General features: G+C 37.5%; 1 protein-coding gene across 2 annotated transcripts in view; it reads left to right on the top strand.

The window, feature by feature from the left end:
• LOC118701433 (protein cordon-bleu-like) overlaps positions 1 to 22140 on the top strand; it is a 119881-nt gene that overhangs the window by 47211 nt on the left and 50530 nt on the right. The window contains exons 2-7 of one of the 2 annotated variants that reach the window (XM_036406056.2): positions 2634 to 2840; positions 11921 to 12131; positions 12846 to 13074; positions 15156 to 15200; positions 17566 to 17660; positions 20987 to 21070. In XM_036406056.2, the coding sequence (XP_036261949.1) occupies positions 2634 to 2840; positions 11921 to 12131; positions 12846 to 13074; positions 15156 to 15200; positions 17566 to 17660; positions 20987 to 21070 (871 nt within the window). The remainder of the gene's footprint in view (positions 1 to 2633; positions 2841 to 11920; positions 12132 to 12845; positions 13075 to 15155; positions 15201 to 17565; positions 17661 to 20986; positions 21071 to 22140) is intronic. The other variant, XM_054515072.1, reaches the window with a different exon arrangement.

Genomic DNA, 22140 nt, shown 5'->3' with positions numbered 1-22140 from the left:
GTATGGCTGATGCTTTTTTTGGTGTGATGCCTGATTTGCTGACACACTGCACACACTGCCCTACTCTCACCCCCAGCCTCAAGCGGTTTCATACAAGGTCTGTAACTGCAGGATTGGCTGAGGAGTACTTAAAAGTTTTTTAAAATATATTAAAAAGATAAAAATCACACTCTCAATAAAGTGTCTGACCTTGTTTTTCTGTTCCCATAGAAAACCTCAGGCAGGTTTATGTTATCACCAGGGAACAGACGCCTTGTGTAGCATAGTCCCAATTTACTTCCAGCTCCTTCACTAGCTTCAAAACTCAGTCCTTCTTCACTTTTTCTCTGAAGTTTCAAGTGTCTACAGCTTCAGCTAATTTCATTTTCATGATTATTTTATTACCATTGCTTTATTTCTTCTACCTTTTTTCACTGTGAGATCTGGAATTTATGAGGTAAATCATAATTAAAACTAGTTCTGCCAGGCTCAGAACACTTGCCTGCTTCTTTTCTTTCTACCCCCTTTGGTACTTTGTCAGATGCAATGTGTTGGAATTAGCTCCCGCATTATAGAACAAGCCACAAGAACAAAAAATAAAAGCTTGTTTTAAGAAACAAGTTATAGTTTATAGTAGCTCTATAGCTACTTCTGTTGAAGTAGTTGGTATTATGAAAGGCAAGAGTTACGTGACTTGTAAATCGATGTGAAGTTCTTAAACTGTATGATTGTAAGGCGGTTTTGCCATGAGTCTGGATGTATGCAAAATTCCCGTCTCTCACCACCTGCTTACAAATAACAACTGTAGCTAAATATAAAAGGACCTGAGGAGAAGATGAATCCAAATTTTTTTTTTCTTCAATAGACAAATAAATTGAGTTTGGTTCATGGAGAACCAAGCTAGTTAATTACTTGTCAATGCTCTGAACTTATCACCGGGGAGGAGCATAGGAGCTGCAAGTTAGTGACTGATGACTTCATGCCTCACTCAGTGTATATAGAATAAAAATGGAATGTTCAAGAAAATTTCTGATGAAAGAGAAATTTCTCTATACTAGTAAATAAGGCAGTACCTCTCCCTGCATATCTGAAGAGAATGCTATTTGTTATGCCCACAGGGAAGGAAAGGCAGTATCTTCATCACTGCTGATTTACCACTGCCTTGTTGAGGTCTCACTGAAATGAGAATTTTCAAGAAAGTATAAAGAATTTTTGCAAGTTGAGACGTGTCACAGAAATTGTTGGTCAAATGCAAATACTGATTACAAAGTATGGAGGGTTTGGACTACCTCTGAACCCTTTTTTTCTTGTTGGTTGGTTGGTTGGTTTGGTTTGGGTATTTTTGTTAATGTGATAAAGCTGTTACTTTTTGATTCTGCCAGGAGCTTACACTGATTATCCAAACTCTGTTTAGCCTTTTTATCTGTGAGAATAGGGGTTATCTCTTATTAAAGAAGAGTTTGATTTGCTATTTCAGTCAGGTTTTGTTTTTTTTTCCCCCTATACACAGTTTTGCCCTTGGCTGATTTGACCACTAAGCTTTTCCGGCTTTTAAGAATTAGAGTGCTTTTTCTGTACTTTTCCTATCTGGACCTCAGTTCATATTGTTTGCAGGGCGAAAATCGTGTGAAGAATCATAATCTCTTCCTGCACCCTAAAAACAGGCAGATTAACAAAATGCAGGCGGTAGGCCTCCACAATAATTTCTGAGTAAATATTTTACTGCTTTTTCCATCTGTTACACTAAAATCTGACTTAAACTAAGCGTAAATCTAGTCAGAAGAGGTCACTGGAGTATTAATCATCAGAGTTAATCCTCTTAGACGTGTTTGGTATGAGGCCAGCTATTCAGAAGTTTAACAGCACACATATGTTGCTTATCTGTCTGGCAGCTTGCCAAAGAAGTAAACTTCAAGTCTGTGGTGGGTTTATATCTCTGTAAAGCACGCTGCTTGCTTGGTGCAAGGTGATGCAGCTTTTCTGTATATCACACATGGTGCATAGCCTGCTACTGAAGAATGAGTTCCTTTCAGGGTGCTTTTCAAAGAGCTATAGTTTTGGTGTTACATGATAAGAAGTGATATCATTCACAGTTGACCTTTTCATGGTGCTTCCCTATGAAGTATGATGAGCCAGATTTAATACTACTAACTTAGAGCAGAGGAAGAGACAATGTTTCAAGTAGAGTAATATTGTGGAACCCAAATATAGCTGAATGAAACCTCACCCTGCTTCCACTGCTGCCATTCTGACTTGGAGGAAACATTCATGTACGTAAATACAACTCTTTCTTGAGTCAGGTCTGGACTGGACCCAACATTTCTGTTTCTCACTTCATAGGAGTATGCTTCGTACTCGACAGAAAAACGATTATATCATATCCTAATTATGGAACTGATTCATCCCCTGGGGCATGGAAAGCAAACAGTAGGAGTGAGTGCATCATTAAAAAATTAGCGTATTTTTAGAGAGGAGGTAAAAATAAAAGTGCAACTCCACTGAAAAAGTTAATGATGAAGAAAAAAATTACTTGCATTAAAGGAACTTTTTAAAACAGTCTGAGATTATGGGCAAATGAACATATATTTCTTAGTAATGTGTGTGGATTTTCTTGGAAGAAATTATTAATTTTCTTCTTACCTTTCTTTCTCAAGGAAAAGAATGAAAGCTCGTGCTCCCCCTCCACCAAATCAACCTTCTGCAGCAAGTAGAATTCAAAGTGAGCCCAAGTCACCTGCAGAGACATCTGTAATTTCGGATCAGAACCTTGTGAGCATGAAGGAGAACATGATAAACAGGCTGGTGGACTTCACAGTTGTTTTACCCAGTGGAGTGGAGCAGAAGTGCACAGTGCAAGGAAGGTAAGGCTTTGATTAGCTCTCACTTTTTGAAGCCTTTTGTTCCCCATGGGATGCTTGGTGGTGCTGTTCTTCTGAGTTTATGGGGCTTCTCTGTCATGCTTTTCTCTGCATTTTAAGCAGCTGTTGCACCAGAGTCCTGAGAACCAATTATAAAGGATCCTCTCTTCTGGGGCAAGAAGGATTTAGCAGCTATTGTGTCCCTCTTTTCCCCATGGATCAGTACGTCTATGGATCTATCCCTTTCATGTAGTGTCACTGTGCTTAGGTTGCATCACATCTCATAATCCAGAGTGGGCTTGCTGCAGTGAAACTAGGTGCTGCTGGCAAACAGTCCTGACAGTATGAGTGCCTGGAGGCATGCCAGGAAGCAGGCTCGGAAGATGGATGATTCATCGCATTCAGAGAACCCGCCTTCACAATTACAGTGCAGTTGTGTAGACAGAAAAGCATCTGCTCGTATTTAGGAAGCTTTTTATATATAAAAGTGTATTCTTTTTCCCATGGAAAGAGACAGGGATTTTCTGTGTTACTTACTGGGTACAATCAAGAGCAAATTTTATTGGAAAGGTAATTTTGAGATAATTCTCTTCACTGTGGGAGCTCTTCTTTATCCTCGTTCTTTTTGTGTAAATTGTTTTGAAAGAAAAAGATATTACTTTAGGAAATAGTACAGAGAAGTTTCAAAAATACAAACAAGACTCTGATGAAACCATAGCAAACAATGTTGTGGTCAGGAGTAGTCAGGAAACTGTAGGAAGTGTAAGACCACATTCAAAAGGTGTATAGGTGTAGGCACACAGTTTGTGGTAATTGGGAGTGGGGCTGCAGTGGAGCCTCATCCCCAATGGGCTACAGCTGTGCAGGACAGGTGAGCAGCATTGAAGGTAATGGGACATGGAGTGCTGAGGTGCACTGACCAACCACAAAGTGTGCAGAGGGCTCACAGGTGTAAGGCATGTAAAATGAAGGGTATAAAAGATTGGGCTGAAAAGCAAAAAAAGAGCAGATTCTTGAACATTTCTGAAGTGGTGTTATTCTGTTTGGGCTGATGCTTTGTGATATTGTATGATGACGCTTTGTATATCGTGGCCGTCTCAACTGTGAAATGTAGCTGCCTATTGGTAAATCAGATTCTGTGTTTATTTTAAAATTAATGCTTTCAGTAGTTAGTCTGCATTCCAGCAGAACTACTTTCTGTCTCATATGCTAGTCTGTGTTGACTGTTTCCCTCATAGTATATTTCGGTGGCTGAGGAGGATGTGTAAACTGCTATTTGGTGTCTGGGACTTCTTTCTTCCCCCTACTTTTCTTATAGAAACTAACATACATTTATCTACTCTTGGAAGATAGTGCAACTTGTGGGTGTCTACCCCAAAGCCAGAGTGATGTTAAAGGTTTGAAAGGAAAGCAGCACTTACCAGAGCTCTCAGATAATACGTGTAGTGATAGAGTTCTTATAGGGAGATTTGGACTTAATCAGAGAAAGAAGAGAGCAGGCCTGGTAAGTGGAACAGGACATGAAACTCACTGGCCATTAGAGCCCAAAGAAAGGTGGTATTTCATTGGCAAATGCAAGCCATCTGGGAGCTGACAAGACATTAATATTCATGCAGCATTTTGTACTGAGACATAGATAATTGCCATAAGGTTAGAAACATTTTTCCTCTCCAAAGCAAGCAGTCCAAGAGTGCTATGAGTGGCGTTTTATTGTGACTTTTTGAAGAATGTAAAAGCTACAGGAGCAAAGAGCAAGTAGAAAGTCCCTGTACAGTAAATATTCTATGTCTCACACAAGTGTTTATCATTACGTGTCCCATACACTGAGACTGTTTTGTTTATTAGAGTCTTTAGTCTATGGACAAAAACCTGAAAGAAATGGCAAATATGAAACTTCCCGCATTTCTGTGAAGTTATTTATATCATCTGCATTAAGCATTCTAAGCAACTAAAATGTTCTCTTTGTCTGTGAAGGTGCTAATTTCTCTCAGGGTCTGCGTGATAGGTATAGGCCTCTGATTTAGGTGGCAATTAAATTCCTGCCTGTGTTAATGTGCAAATCTGCACATCACTGGTGCCTAACCTAGGCTGTGGCTGTTCCCCCTGCATGCTGTCTTCAAGACTTGAAGTGGAGAAGTTAGTGACACTGATAGCCAGCTGTGGGAAGTGGAAGATGACAGAAACTGAGAAAGGAAGATTAATTCCCCTAACAAGCTATGAAATGAGAAAAGAATATTCTGTAATAAGCCCTGTATTACAGTGGCATCAGTCTATGAACAGACCTCATGTGTGCTGCTGTTCTTTCTAATCACTGGAAGATGCATTTTCTGTACATTAGCCCTGGCTTTGTTTTTAGGTATGTAGAATAATGAAAAATGTCAAGATTATCTGAAACTTTTAGGGGATGAACTGTCTGAAGTCTCCAGGTTTGGGGGAAAGCCCAGGTTTTTTCAACTTCTTGCATTGTTTTGGTATTGGAATCTAAACAGCTATGAAATACAATGATACTTAGGGGGTAAACATTAAATTATGAAGTTACTGGATCTTATAAAATGTGGTGGTTTTTTGCCTTTTTTTTTTTTTTTTTAAGTTTGTGGCAAGAGTAAGAGCCAGTACAGGTAATGAATTATTTTCCCTGCTCACTCTTTATCTGTGATGATATCATGGAAGGACATTTCAGAAAAATCTGCTGTTGTTTATACTGCTTTAAATCTTCATTATTTTTGTTGCCATCATTAAAACTGTTTTCTGCAGAATCTCCATTTGGCTACCCTGGGGAAATAACTTTTCTGTTTCAAAAAAATTTGCAAATCTTTGCCCTGGGCATGTTCATAATGAAAAATTATTCTGTAATTTTTGGAAAGCAGTCCACAGAACAATGAAGTACACTGGATTATATTTGAAAATATAAATACTGTAGATAATTAGTATCACTTAAGATTGTTATAAGTGAACTAAAAGTAAAAATTACGCCTTTCAATTTGTTCATTGTATGTAGGCAAAGCAACATGTTGTAATTTAACTTTGTTCTCTATGTAAAAAGTTCCTGCAAATATCAGCAGAAGGGCAGAATGTTCTCATTAAGGTTTCTTGAAGACATGTTAAGAAAAAAAGTTTGAACTATTTAAAGATATTTTATTGCAATCTGGAACCTTGAAATTGTTTTATTTATAAAAGTTAACTCAAGCTGACAGTCTCTCTAACGGTTTATTGCCATCTTGTAACACACAATTTGTTTGGGAATTTGAAAATGTGTAGCACAGATTTTAGTACAAAGCTGAATCATTAGGGAGTGTGTGCAGCGATAAAATAGTATAAACAGTTTTCTTTTTGAAGGACTTGATCCCTGGGAACTCTGCTATAAGACATGTAGAACTATTCATGAAAAACTGTTAGCCTACTTCCCTTTGAAAAGGAGGGAAACACTATTCTGTGTTTGTACTTGGGTATGAGCACTGACTGATGTTCTGAAAGGATAGGTAAAGCATTGGCCACTTACACATTTTATGCATGTAGATCTGTAGCACATCCACACAAACAGTTAACAGGTCTGAGAGAGGTGGTGGGTAGACATTTAGATGGAAAACAACTGGAAAAGCTCCCAAGTTATCAGTGTTCTCTTCATGATTCTCAGAGGTAATATTTTCAATGGGTAACCCATAAATAAAGGGGTAATGCATCTCTGTTCACACTTGGTGGCACTGAGGAGGACTTCCTGATTAACACAGATAAATTCATTAACACAGCAGCTTGGAACTCAGTAGTATTTGAAAAGCACTGTAGAAAAATGGGGATGTTTGAAGCTAAGTGAGGTTTGTTTTGAAGTTGTCAACACATGGATGACCAATATGCTGAAAAGTAAACTGGAAAGTTGTTGCTCCTGCATCTTACATGTTACACAAATTCTCTCATACATATGATGAACATAGAGCAGGACACTGGAAGTAGTAGTAAACTAGCCAAAGCTGTAGTCTGATTCTGCAAATATTGGAGGACAGAGTTCAGTACAGAGTAATATCAGAATATTCAGAAAGAATATTCTCACATATTTTCAGTCTCTTTATTGTAGGCTTATAGCTCAACGTACAGAACAGTGTTTCAGGAAAGATTCAATGTATGAAATCAGTCAGGTTGATAAAACATTCAAGAGGTGTTGTCAGAAGAAGATAAACAGGGCACATGGCAAAAGGCTTAAAAAATAGTTTAACTAAATACTGAATAAGAGTCAGGTCTATAGTACAGTTGTTCAGTGTAGGCTAAGGGGGAGGGGGAGAAAGTTGTACTAGAATTTGTGTTGAAAGGGGCCCCTGGAACACACAGTCTCTAGGCAAGTTGGAAGTTTTAATACTTCAGAGAGGAGGTTTCTGGATTTTTCTGCACCTCTTTTCCAGGGCTGGAACCATCTTTTTGGAGACAATATGTTTACTTGTATCTAAATGGAATTTCCTATTCAGCACTTGTCTCTTGCTCTTCACAGTCAAGAAGAGTCTGTCTCTGTAACCCTATAGTTCCTACTTACAGACAGTAGCAAGGTCTTTCTTCACCTTTCTTGTTCTAAGACTCAAAAAATCCAGTCCTCTGTCTCATGTATCATCTTGATGTTCCTTCTGTGGATTTGCTCAGTTGTGGAAAATAAGAGCCAAATATACAGGAGCAAGTTAAGAAAAGAAATAGAAAACATTTATAAGTGTCTTATTTATCACATTTCCTGAACTTTTTTGGATACAGATTAGTACTTAGTGTGTACATTTTGTTTGTGTAGAAAAAGTGGTAATCTTTTCATTAAGTGCCTGCTGTACTTTGGAGCATGCAAAGATAAAGACTGATGCTATTTTCTAGTTTAAATGAGAATAGTGAAAGAATTAAAGATTTTGGGTCATCCATTCCCTTTACAGTATTACTTTCTTTTCCAGTCAATTGCTAATGCAGATTCTTAATGCATATTTGACATTGACCTAAATAAAGAAGATCCTTTCCTCCAGTTTAAGACTATTTTTAATTTTTTTTAAACCATGGAATCACAGAATAGTTTGGGTTAGAAGAACCTTAAAGACCATCTAATTCTACTCTCCCTGCCATGCACCAGGGACTTGCTCAGAGCCACATCCAACCTGGTCTCCCATGCTTCCAGGGATGGGGCATCCACAGCTTCTCTGGACCAGTTCCTGTGCTTCACCACTCTCACAGTCAAGAATTTCTTCCTAATATCTAATCTAAGCCTACTCTTAGTTTTAAACTTTTAGCCCTTGTTCTGTCACCACATGCTCTTGTGACAAGTCCCTCTCCAGCTTTCTCCTAGACCTGTTTAGGTACTGGACACCATTTGTAACATGAAAGTAGAAGATAAAAAAGAAAATTGTTTGAGAGAATACAACTTTACCCTGCACATTTATTTTTAGCTGGACAAGGGTATGTTTTAAAATGTATTTCTCTGTGTGATCCAAGGAGGTCAAGCCAAACCATACCCAAAACATCTCAGTTGTTTTATACTTCCTAAAAACCATAAGCATCTGCTGCATTTTACTGGAGAACAGCAGGAAACAAGCAGTCTGGTCGAACTGGATCAGCATGATAAGTATTGCTGACAAAGTAGTTATCCTTTACTGTTCAGAATTGGCATTAAATGTCAAACAGCTTAGTAATGAAATATCAAAATAGAGACAAAGTATTTTCCTTTGTAAGAATAGTCATACCAACCTTCTTGTACGAGTCTTAAATTGTGTTCTCTCTCCAGTTTTGTTTCTGTGCTCTAGTATTTGCTTGTCAGTCATAAACCTTTGGTGTGTCTATTATGTAGTGTTTGGTCACTCCACCAAAAATTTCAGCAACATCATGCTAAAATGAAAAAGTAAGGTATTTCTTAGCTGAGTAGTTAGAAAGGCAGGACGTATTTAACTTCTTTTCAGGTTTAGATTTAAGACCTGCCTGAATTTCAAAGCAGAGTATGTTCTCTACTAGATGTCCAAGCAGGTTAATAAAAAGTGGAGATCTGTGTGGAACAAGATGGAAGCAAAGGAAGGATTGAATCTTTTCATCTTCCAAGAGCCATATTCAGCCCAAGGTTAGAAAGAAAAGTTGGTTTAGATTAGTCAATTACTATTCTCTTGCTGTGTTTAGTGACTCTCTTATGTGTGTAGAATATACATGGACGTACTTGAAATAAAACTCTCATTTAAAATCAAGCTGAACTGTATTATGGTTTAGAAGGAAATTTTTTCAAGTTGATGCCATGGAAATCTGATATAAGAATAACTTCATTGCAAGGGTTTCCCAGCTCTCTTACTTCGATTGAAACACAAGGATTTTGAACTTTGTGGAATTCCTCTGCTTTCCTCCTTTTCTCTCTCCCTGCTTCTTATTTTTGTTCTTTACACTTCAGAAGTTTTGTGAAAAATTTTCCCTGACTTTACATTTTTTAAAGAGCATGCAATTTGCTTTGAAGCTTTTTCAAAAACTTCAGCTGTACTTTCAAAAGGTGCCGATGAAGGATGCTTTTCATGGAACAATTGTGTATTCTGAGCAGCATGGCACAGGGTGGCATGTTGTAGACTTCCTTAAATGTTATGTTTAATGCATGCCTGTTCATTATCAGCAATAAGGTGAAACCTTAGATTTGGCTGGATTTTTGTATTTTCTATTGTCCAGACAAATTTGTTCAAGTTGCACGATTGTCTGTAATTTATTTTCTCTGATGGCTGGTGTGGATTCTGATCATATTATAGTTGTGGTACTGTTGCTACTGAATATATTTTATAATTTCAGTGGTGTATGTGTGAAATCATAAATTGTTATTTTGATGAACTATCTTCTCTTTACAAATACTTTTTCAAGAGGCAAGATAACTATCCAAATCTGAATGAATTATCACAGTATTATGTACTGCAGAAATATAGTACTGTTCCACTTCAAATATAAATTTCAAGCACATAGGACACTGTGTACTATGATTCTGCCAGGTTATTTCATTTTCTCTGAAACAATAGTAAGAATGCTGAGGGAAAGCAAACACATGCAAATTTTAGTTTAAAAAAATATGTCTGTAAACAGACAAGTTGAGATCTGTATCAGGAGGCCTGATAAGCACTTTAAAAAAGTGTGCACTGCACAGTTTAATGAGTATTCATGTAAATACTGGTGTAGGTGGGATTCTTCTGTAGTTTGTACTGAGTAGCTGTAAATGTCTGTTGGTTTGTGGTGTGGAGCATATGAATTAAACATACTTGTGAAACACAGATGTTTTCAACTTGTAGATTGTGTCAGAATAAGTCATTATGAAATGAGCTGATACAGTTTTGATTTGGATGCTACACATTTGTATTTGTGCTCTGTATGTTAGCAGTTGCCACAGTGCACTCTGTTCTGAAGCATCATATACATATTAATGGCATCTGTTTTCCTTATGTGATCTTCAGTTATCATATTCTGAGTTCTTCCCTTTTCAGTGAGATCATGTTATTTCAAATTTCCCACGCTTGCCACTTTCCCAGGTCACACTGTGTAACTCAGTTAAACTTGGAAAAGGTTACTGTAATGGAGGTCCTTCCTCTTCTCTTGCATGAGAGGAGCTGTCACCTACCAGGTAATAAGGAATTGCTCTAGTTTTCCATTTTTGTTGTCTTTGCCATTAGCCCTCCAACATTCTTCACCAACTTCTTGAGCAGTTGCTGGACAGCAACATACCTATAGAAAGAAGATTGTTGGCCCTCCACGGAGTAGTTTCCCAGATGCCAACAGCTTGCAGTTTAAAGGGTAATTCTTGAGCTACAGATGTAACGGTGCTAGCTAACAACCTGTGGAAGATTTTATTTTCTTTGAATTTGCTTGAATTTTGAATCTGTATACAGTTTTTCCAGTTTAAACATTAAAAGGAGTGCCAGTTATTTTGGCAAATTTGCTGTCTGTGCATTTTTTTTTCTCTTCTGCTACAAGACAGATATCCCACTGTATGTGGCAGGTTCCAGCTACAGCTGGTAAATTTTTTTTAGCTTACATTCTTTTATTGGTGACAGACTGGTTTGTGAAACCAAAACTTTTGAGAAAAATGACCAGTTTTAATAAGCCTATTTTCTCTGATTCTGTACAGAGTTTTTGAGGGGAAGGCTATGAAAATGAAAGAACCCTTCCTTACTGTTACAGAGGAGAATTTCTGGAGTGTGGGGGAGCACAGTTCAAATCTGCTGCATTAGGCAGTATCAAGCTCCAGTGAATACTGAGTTCTTGATACAGAATAGAGTACTTCTGTGGAGAGGCACGAAATGAGAGGGACAGTTGCTGACTCTCTTAAAACTTCATGTTTTAAGAATCATACTGCAGTAAACTTGCTGATAATGGGGACACTCAAAACTAGATGGTTTTGTACAGGTTTAATATTGTCACCAAAATAAATATGGACAGGATCTCTTGTACTGGAAAATATAGCTGGTGTCTAATGGATGTGGGGAAGTCATGTAGAAAAATAAACCCTATCTACCATTTGTTCCAAATTTAAGTACTCCATTTTGGGTTATGTGATTGTTCAGATCTAGGTGGAGTTTACCAGACTGTGAGTTCATCATCTACTCATATCTTGTCTTCACATTAATGAACGGAATTTGAACTGGAGCATTTAATGTATGGATTTAGTACATTATGACCCTCAGTTAGAGCATGGTGCTTAATAACACCAAGATTGTGGGTTCAATTCCCATATGGACCATTCACTTAAGAGTTGGACTTGTTGGATCCTTAAGAATCACTTCTAACTCAGAATATTCTGTCGTCTGTGGTCTGGAAGTAAATAAGATGCACTTTGTCTGCACTTGGCTGATGTTTGTAAGTGCTATGATTGGCTCTGCTGTCTGCTTGATACTGAACAGTTAGTTGTGAGCTCATAAACAGACACTGAAGTGTGAATATATTTAATTCCTATCATTTTATCTGATCTGTTTAACATTTCAAAGCACTAGACTGTTCTCTCCCAAAGATGGTAAGTTGAGGCACATCCACAGCTGGTGTTGTCTTTTATCCCCCATCTTAAAACTGAGGTAAATTTTCTGGCTATGTTTTTTTTTCTCATGCTAACAGTGAATTCTTCTTCCTTGTAGTAAAGCTGTGATGGATGTATTGGTTGATTTATGCAGCCAGTATCGCTTAAATCCATCTCAACATAGTCTTGAACTAAAGTCTTCGGGAACTCAACAAGTTCTGAGTTACAAGCCAAACACTTTGATAGGAGCACTGGATGTACAGACAGTACTTCTGAAAGAGAAGATTCCTGAAGAGAAGGCAAAGAGACCTCTGCCAAGGGTCCCTGAGGTCAGTACTCTGGAGGGCTAAAATGATGCTGTGGAACATCATTCCATTCCTATGATTTCAGTTCTTCCAATCTTTCCATCTTTGAACCAGATGGGAAAGACTTGGGATTGATTATAACCTGCTTTACTAGCTTAACTAATAATGTTTTGCATGTAGATTAGTAGAGGCTAGTCTAGACATTTAGACAAAATGGTATGTTGCATGTGGTTGGATAGATGGAAATCTGAAGATTAGGGCAATTCAAAATTGCAGTAATGGCTGAAATGGGAGTGGGGTTGTGTGGAGATAGTGTTTTGGTGATATTCTGTGCAACAGCTTCATTGAAGATATGGGAGAAGGCTCATCATTAATAAATGTATTTCAAGATAAAGTGAAGATTAAGGAGTAGCTATTTTCCAAATGTTTGCTGAAATTTTTTTTATTGTTCTAATAACTATATCTAATTATACTCTCCCACCTTTCAAAGTGGGACTTGTAAACTTTTACATTACATCTGCCTCTGATTCCTTTTCCTTCTGCATGTGTTCTTGTGGATGACTTCTTAGTGGGAAGCGAGGTCTGAGGTGTTATTCTTTCAAATATTATTTTTTGCAAGGTGGGGTAAGTTTGCCTAGGAATAGTCAAGGCAACATGGAAATCCCCAGTGCTTTTCTCATTGTGAGATGGCCTATCTGCCAGAGAAGGGGGACTGAGAGTTTGTGTTTGTTTCTGCAGAAATCTGTGAGGCTGGTAGTGAACTACCTGAAGACACAGAAGGCTGTGGTTCGAGTTAGTCCAGAGGTGCCTCTCCACAGCATCATCCCGGCTATTTGTGAGAAGTGTGAAGTCAGCCAAGAGCACATTGTTCTTCTGCGGGATGGCATAACTGGGGAAGAGCTGGAGCTTACCAAGTCCTTGGAGGAGCTAGGAATAAAGGAGCTGTATGCCTGGGACAGAAAAAAAGGTGAGCCAAGACTCAAAGCAGTCTCTGCAGGGTTATATGATGTGACAACAATATTATGGGCAATTAAAAGCATTTGTGCTGCCATTCTTTTGGGGTCCAGCTGAAACAGCAGAGTGAGATCTCAGTCTGGAGAGCAGCATGGGTTTGTTCAGTGAGCTGTGCCCAGAGCAGCAGCCAGGTCAGCAATGTGCCCAGCTGTCCTTGGATGCTCTTGGGCCTTGTGCCAGGCTGGGCTGGACTCTGGCAGGGTGCAGGTTGGCCTAGGGCAGGGCAAAAGGAGGAGCTTTGCTGTGTCCCAGAGCTGCTGTTCGTAGAGGTGCGCATAATACAAGGGGCTTCATCCAGGCAGAGTCTGTCACCTGCCTGTGCTGTGGGCTGGAGAGAAGGAAAGAAGAGACATGCCATAGTCATGGCAGCTGTGAAAGCTGAGAGGCAGAGGCAACAGACCAGGGCTTATGAGAAACAGACTGGACAGGATCAGAGACAGTTCCTGCAAAGAGCACAGTTATTGACGGTTTAGTGAAGAGGAGCTAAGAGGTATTTGTGTTTAAAATTTTGTTCTTATATTTACCTCTTCTCACTTTCTGTTCTCATAGACAAAATTGTAATAGCAGCTTTTTGGAGTTGAGTTTTATCAGCCTGATTATGCATTCAAATAACATAATTCCGTGATGTGCTTTAAAATATACCTGCTTTTAAAATACACATTGACAAGCGCTACTTCCTTTGAGGTCAGATTGTGATATTCATTAAAATTGTCTCCTGCAGTTTTTCTCAATCGCTACCACTTCCAGCATGGTAAATATCCTTATTTATTGTTTAGATAACGTCATTCTTGTAGGTACTGAGCTGTAGGCTTATTTTTTATTTATAAAATTATTTATTTATGTTGACATTCTCTTCTTTCCAACTCTTTGAGAAGTGACAGTTCTACCTCTGTGCGAGTCAAATTTCAGTGAGTTTAGACTTCTAAGTAAACTAAATATCTTTTTTTATTTTGAATTGCTGGGATGTTCCAAAAAGAGGCTGACAACATATCATAACTCAATTGCCTGTTTGTTTTTTCAAGACATGTTTACTGTAATTAAGCTAACCATTTTAGAGCAACATATTGAACGTGGGGCATTTTCAACAGGATTCATTCAACACACTTCAGGGACAATGTAGAGAGTAATTATCATAAGCCTTCAGTAAAGTCTTTCCTTTCAAATGAAAGTGGTGGTATGTATGCTGGTACAGTGTTGGTTCTCAAATTTGGTTGTACAGTCAAAACCAGGACTTTACTACAAGGCTGGGATTATACCAGCAAATTATCACTGAATATATTGAGTTGAAAGAACCCACAAAGATCTACACATCATAATGTGCTGCTCTCTACATCAGCTTTTCTTTTTTTCTATTCTATTCCTTTCTAACCTTTTGGTATTCCTTTCCTTTCATTTTGATAAAATCCCCCTGATCCTGAGTATAAGTCAATCTTTTGTGCTTTCCTCTTACCACCACGGTGTCTGACAAAAATAGTAAATGCACATAAAATTTGCAAGAATTTTTCCTTTGTTTCAGCAATTTTCTTCTTCAATGTTCTTATTTGTAATATCCAAGAGGAATAAACCTATTGGTTTCAGTAGCAGTTGGTCTGTGACTTGTGCATTGAGTGGGTATCTAGCCTGTTTACTTAACAGAAAATAGGTTTTTAAAACATATTCTCACTAACAAGTAAGATATCACAGGTGCTGAAAGCCATAGGCTGTGTTTGTAAGAGCAGATTCTTACTTGGTCTTCCCTTTCCTGAAACAGAAAACACCAAGAGCTGAAGGATTATTAAAAGAGAAGCTCTGCTGCCACCTGCTTACTTAATTCTACTTAGCAGTTGAAGCAGCTTCATGACTGAATTAGGAATTAATACAAATGCAGCGAAACTGCTTCAGTAGCAACTCTGCATGTGTGTTGTCAGCCAACATTTTTTCTGTAATGCTTAGGAAAAAGGGTGCTAGGACTAATTAATGAATATTGTGCTTTACAGGGGTATATTAGAACTTTAATGTGTTTTCTCTTATCCTTTCATTGCCTGATTTTTCCAGTTCCTCCATCAAAAACTCAGTCTGAGCCTTCTCTGAACTATAGAGGTACTGTACAATGCTGCTGAGGGGGAAGCTTCACTCTGTGTTTAACTCTTTCACTTCACTCTATGTTTAATGTGGGTTTTGTAGGTAGATCCTTAAAAATGTGAAGTGCCATAGAGAAACAAGCTATTCTTATTTGTTTTGTCTTTCCAAAGTGTTGCTTACATGTCTTGTGCTTCTGCTAAGAACAAACACATTCTGTGTGTACTGTCTCTTCAGCAATAGCCATTAGAACACCAGCAAGTAGCAAATTTTGCTATTTAACTGTTTTGTGGTGTATCTCTGTAGATTTCAAGCCTGTTCAGTTTATCTCAATCATGATTAGGTAAATTTACTAACATTTCCGCAGTCTGTTGGGTTCAAAATTTATTTAGTAGCAAAGGCAGAAAATTTTGATGTCTGTGAGATCTTCCACTGATTTCAATTTCCGTGCAGCAAAGCACTTAATTATCAAATGTATACATAGGCATTTTGTAACTGAATAGATACTGACTTCTGAGTTGTTACAGTAGTTGGGCTTGAATTACATTATATTGGTACTTCTGCTTCCAGTCAAGTAGAAAATGTGTGTATTTAGCATGTCCTTTTCCCTACTGAGTCTGTTTTATACATTGTCTGTTTTATACATTTTATACATTTAATTTATACATTGCATAAATTAATTATCCTCAAGAAAGGTATGGATGATTTCTAATAAGCTTTACTTCATTGCTAGTAGACACAACACAAGCACAGTAAAACTGGATAACTTGTTTAAATTTTTATGAAGAAAGTCCACCTCCAGTAGGTGGCAGCCATCAAGCAAATCTTAGCTCACGGCCTCTTGGCTTCACTAATGGCAGCACTATTCCCCCTAATCATCTGTCATTACTTGCTGTGGCTTCCTCTCACATGGAGATCAATGCTAGATGAAATATCTGCTGTATTTATTTAAGAAAAAGTTATACAGATTAATAAAGTCTAATTATTTTGATATTATATGCATTACTTAAGTCCTAATTTATTTGGATTACACAGTGCTCAATGACAGTGTTGGTGATCAGCTGCTACGTTAGCCTTTCCACAGCATTGTTTATAGTTGAAGACTACGCAAATAAATGAATCATAATCCATATCTAGACACAGCCCAGCCCCAAGCAAGAAACCAGCATAGCTAGTGCTTATTATTTAAGAAAATCATTAATTCATTACTGTATTCTTTGCAGTGCAGTTGTAGCCTTTCTTAAGGATAGTTTCTCCTTTTTGTCCTTTGTGTTCATGGTTTATGTTTAACACCTTCTGACACATGGGATTGTTTATATGCAAAAGTGATCTGTGTGAAAATCACTTCATATTTTATGCAAATAAGTTTACAAGGGTTTTGGGATGAGGCTTTTTCAGTGAAGTAAAACTTTATTTTGTGTCAACAAGTAATTTTGAATTTGAGTTTTAATTGTTATCAAGCAAATATTTACAAGAGAAAGTGTTTTTTTTTTTTCCCTGTGAACTAAACTTTTTAAGTACTAGTGGATAATCTGATGTGCTTGGAATCAGGAGGAAAGATTTATAACATTATGCAGGGTCAATTTAAAAAAGTGAGAGGGCTTCATTATCTGTGTATTAAATGGGCAATGTTGTTTCCTGCAATGCATGAGTGTGTCATTTTGCTCATCCAGCTTTGTGGATGAGAAACTGAAGGGGGAGATTGTAGGGATACTAAATGGCATGAGAACTCATACAATTTCTTAAGCAGGTTCAAGGAAGACATATATGAGTTCTCACAGCCTGAAATACCTATAAAATCCCCTCTTTTCCCACCTAAAGTAAAAGCACCAAGATAAGAAAGACGACCACAACCAGCTAATCCAAATTCTACAGAGTGCCCTGTTTCCAAGAGGAGGGTCTTCTTCCTTCTCTTTGGAAACAGGGGGAAGAGTTTTATCCAAATTACACATTTAGAATCTCTTGTTTAAGTTCAAAGTATTAAGTCAGACCTATGAATTTTTAAAGACACTCACCAGTATATCTTTTTTTAGGTGTTTGGGGTTTTTTTAGTATTATGGTACTGTATGAGATTTAAGTGATACATCTAACAAGCATTTCTGAAGTCATAAGCAATTTGCTCACGTTTTGCCTTTTAATAAGGGTTACTGGATTATGATTGAAAACTTAATGCACTATATTAAATTATTCCATTAGATTTTGGAATATACTCAGAACACATGAAAGTTTGATGACAAAGTGCATGACCTGGCTTTTACTTAGATAATCCAGTCCATAACATCTTCAACTCATAAAAATCCAGCATTAACCCAGGACATTTTAAAGTACTCATCTTGTGAATCTTTATTTCAAAAAAATAACAAGTATTCCATTAAAATTTTTTCAGAACCAAATCGAAAGGCTTCAGTAAGCAGTGATGCAATAGAGAAAGAAAAGACAAGACTTTTGGGATTGTTTAATGCTGATCAAAGAAGCAGCCAGGTAAGTGTCCAGCAGTGTACTGCTCACTTTCTTTCCAGATCTGTTATGTCTGTAGGTGGTGGCATTTGTTTGGCCTGCTTTCCTTTTCCTTCCAGAGAGTAATGTGTTAACAGGAGTATAAACTATATGTGATCAGTGCAGCCTGATGGAGATATCACCTGCCTATTGAAGGAGTCAAGCGTGTTGACCATTTACTTTCTTCTTTATTTCTTTTCAATGTTGTGAGTTCAGTAGGTGTTAAAGAAGGGCACTAGTTTCAAGCAACCTGTGTCTGTTTATTAGTAGTACTCACATTAAAAAATGCATTTATGAAAGGACTGATGTAATACAGAACAATTTAATTACCAAGTAGATGTGTCCTATGTCTTCTTCTGTGCATGGGTGATGATCTCTTTTAAAGCATTCAGACCTCTTGGAAGCTCTGTGCAGTCACTCCATTGCCTTCTCCAAGTCTTTAAAGATGATGAATCAGGTATAGAAGAAATAACTCCCAATACTGAACTGAAGGATCAGTGTCTGTTGCGGTACATATTAGCCATTTTAAACTTTATATTCTTGAACTGAAAAATTTAGGAAAGAAATTTTGTATTAAATGATTCCATTGAGATGCATTTTTGAAGAATATTTCATGTACCACAGGAATTAAATACAGAAGAACTTTCTGACAACATAGAAAAAATAGTGGGCTTTAACTTCATACTTTTTTGCATTCTTTACTAAAAATATTGATGTTAAATGATTTTGGACATAAAGTGTTTAATGCTCTAGGATGTCAGAGGAAAAATGGAGCTTTCTTTTCTCTAGTTTAAACCCTCCAAGGCTTTTGGAGTGGAATTACAAAATGTGTATCTGATTAACTGGCAAAAAGAAACATTTGCTTGTTAATGGACCGGTGTTTTACTTATCCAGTCATCTCAGTCACATTTGCAAAATTTTGAAGGTTTTTCAAAATCTCTCACATTTGCAAAACTGTGAAGGCTTTTCAAAATCTCTCACAATTGTCTGCCTTTTTATTCATGATTGAATTTGTGGTGCTTTTGCTAGGGAATAGAACCCTTTATGGACATTTTGAATTACTTATTTCTGTCATAGATACTAAATTATTCTTAATATCTTATAAGGGACACATGAGAACTATTTTATGAGATAAGAAGTCAGTCACTTTCAAAGTGTTTTTCCACTGTAAGAAAATACTTCCTGTATAGAAGGGAAAAATTATAACGGGAGTGATAATACTGTATCTGCTCAGAAGAATCAAGTAAACAAAGGATCTCAACCTGAGCCTCTAGAGCACGCTGTGGGCCTGCAATTCCTCTGGAAGAAACAAACACATTACAGAATGCAGTTTCTGCATTGTACTTTGTCCTCTCATTCCATTTTACTGAACTTGGGTGTGAAATCTGTGTCCTGGCAGTTCTAACTCCTGAAGCAGATCAGTTTTAACTTCTAAAGTATTAATGCTCATAATCTTAGCAAAGTTGCTATGAAGCATCCTAATTCAATGGTTACTGCAATGGATTTCTCACAACTGAGTTGGAAATGTGTTCAAAGATTGTAAGCTCCTCTCTTTTTTTCTGTTCTCTTTCTCTTGCTTATGAAAGCAAAGGAGGTGATACTCTTGAGTTTTTCAAAATAGTAAATTTGAAAAAGTGCTAAGGACATTGTGGGTGAATTAAATTCAAAATTCTATTTGACCTGGCAAAAAGTAGGAGCTGCACAAATAAGTATGAGAAACAGCTTCTAAATCTGAGAAAAAATTCTAAGGCTTTCTTGCTGGTAGTTCTGACAAGTTAATTGATTTTTCTTGGTCATTTCTTTATTGGACACTTACTTTCAAATGACAGTTACTCTGTAGGAAAATAAACTAAGTCAGTAATTTTGTTTAGTTGAGCAAGAAAAAGTCACTGTTGCCTTCACAAACCTCTGGGAATATAAAACGTGATAGATGGAAGAATTACTGAAAACTGAAGAATAACACAGCACACAGGAGCAATCAGGTGTTAATTCGACATTATATATCTGACTTTCTATTCTGAAAGCTTTCTAACCAAAACAGCAGGGAAACTGCTGAACAGACTTAGCAGGATGAGGACAAACTAATAAAGCTCTTTTAATGAAAGTTTTGGTAGGTTTATGAAGGGACTATGATGGGATGCCTTGTGATTTCAGGGACCTAGAATCAAAAGCCCAGGGTACCTAAACTCTGCTCTTTATGGGTTTTTTACATTACTCTCCCACAAGGCTTAAGTTGGTTCTGTGTATTTTTTGTTTGTTTGCATTATGATTTGCAGTGGTGATGTGTGTGTGTGTGTATGTAGTCATGCATATTAGAACTATTTAACAGGAAGAATTGTTCAAAGTTCTGCACAGCAGTAGGACTGCAGACTTGCAGGCATTTGTAAGGGGAAGGCGATTTCTTTTGCAAGGGAAGAAGAGTGTTAGCCTGTGTTGCAAACTGTCCTGGATCAGATGTCACTGCACACTACAGGCCTATGCTCAGATTTCCATGCCCATGCACATGCTTTCTTTCTCAACTGGCTCACTGAGAGCAGTAATTGTGGTATGACAATACACCAGACCTAACTTTACTAAAAAAACCTTTCCATTATATTGAAAACACTGTGACATAGAATGAAAGCCAATTCCTACTCTCATGGCTGGTACAAATTTGTTAAAAGTATTTCTTTGGTTAACTTTGTACTGGCAGGCTTAATGCCAGATCAGGTATCATCTTGTTCTCTTCCATTCTAATTTTATGCTGGATCAGTTACCCTCTTTCTCCTGCAGCTGGCATAAAAAACATATAGGTGGCATGAACTCCATTTCTTTTCTATGTTAAATGTAGTCGTTTGCCTGAGGCTAAATCCAGATAAAATTGGCATTGCTAAACAATCAGTAGAGCAGAGGTGCTATGCAGATAATCATGGGATCTAGGCTTAAGTAAAGTGCATGCTAGCACACAGAAACAGTTCCTTCATACGGAATTGACAAGGAAGGAGCTCCCTGCTTGTTCCATTGTGTCTGTGGGTGTAGCAGAGATTAGCGGTCTGGTCCCTGATATTACCAGAATTAGTTACTCCCTATTTTTATAATTGCCTAAGAATTTTGTCTTTGTATTCTTAAATATTTTTCCCAATGGCTTTCTTAGCTCCTTGCCTACATCAGGGAATTCTGCAGACTACTTCAGAGTTTCTCAGCAATCAGGTCCAGCACTACTGAGACAGTTTGTCTTGCTTCAGTGATGGGGTTTGGTGTTTTGCTCTGGCATGTTTTTGCAGTTTTGTTTCCTTTGCTACTGCTGTGTAGGACACTTGTTTGTATTGCAGACAGAAGAATACTTGAGGACAAACAGAGATTATGGTGAGGAGGATGGTTTTAGTTCTGCATCTGCAAGTGAAGGAAGCTTGGATGTAAGTACTAACACCGCTTGTAGATGCTATTGTGTCCTTATTAGCTCCTACAGTTTGAATTAACCAGAAACCACTGCTGTTCCTGATGCTTAGCCAAGTAGAAGTAGAAATAGCTGAAGTTTTAGCAGGCTTCATTACATGAGTGCACAGTTTGCATATCTTAATGAAGTTAAACTGTAATGCATTGTCTTCAAATAAAACTTGCTAGCTTCACTATGAATAAAGCTTCATTCAGTATTAAATTCCAAGCAGTTGTGAGAAAGAAGAACATGGGTGTTGTGACATCAGTGACAGTCCTGTGTGATGCAAGATAATTTTTGCCTTGCCAATGCTATTTAAAAGGGATTTTCTTATAAAACCCCACCTTTCCTTTTCATCCCTGTATCTGACTTGCACAGCATGGCAGCATTATATTTGTTTCATAAGGAGCTTAGCGGTGAAGAGCAAACACTGGAAAAAAACAAATAGGATTTTTGTTAAATATGTCAGTAGGGTTTGGGGTACTAAAACCCTGTGAACCACATTTAGAAACATTAAGTGAGAGGCAGCATACCAATTTATGAGGATCCAAATAGGAAGGTATCAGATTAGGAAGTGTGAATCCTAAATATTTTCTCAGATGGTTTTGGTGGTATAGTAATTATAATAAATGGCACATCTTTTTATTACTTTTTTAAATTACTTGACTTTTTGTTATCATATTTTCAAAACCTAGAGAAGAGTGATAATGTGATAGAAGTTTGAAATGTGAGGTTCAGCTTTGAATCCCCCTTTCATACACAGGTCTTTCTAAAAGGAGTGTGGATCTGCAAAATAAAGAACTCACTAGCCACAGAGGATGACAGGGAATTGTGGAAAAAATGAAGGAATAAGAGAACAAATCCCAAATCAAGAATAATATGAGAGGAGTACAAAAGGAGGAATAGATAGAAAATTGATTTGCTATGAGTGTAAAAACACCAAACTGCAAATCTGAAGACTTCATGAGAAAAGATTACTGAGATGGAAAAGCTGCTTGTGATACTAAAAATTTGGGCAACACTATAAAGATGAATAGATTAATAGGCCTT

This window comes from Molothrus ater, chromosome 1 (genome assembly GCF_012460135.2).
Source record: "Molothrus ater isolate BHLD 08-10-18 breed brown headed cowbird chromosome 1, BPBGC_Mater_1.1, whole genome shotgun sequence".
NCBI lineage: Eukaryota > Metazoa > Chordata > Aves > Passeriformes > Icteridae > Molothrus > Molothrus ater.
This window is presented reverse-complemented; position numbering and strand designations above follow the sequence as displayed.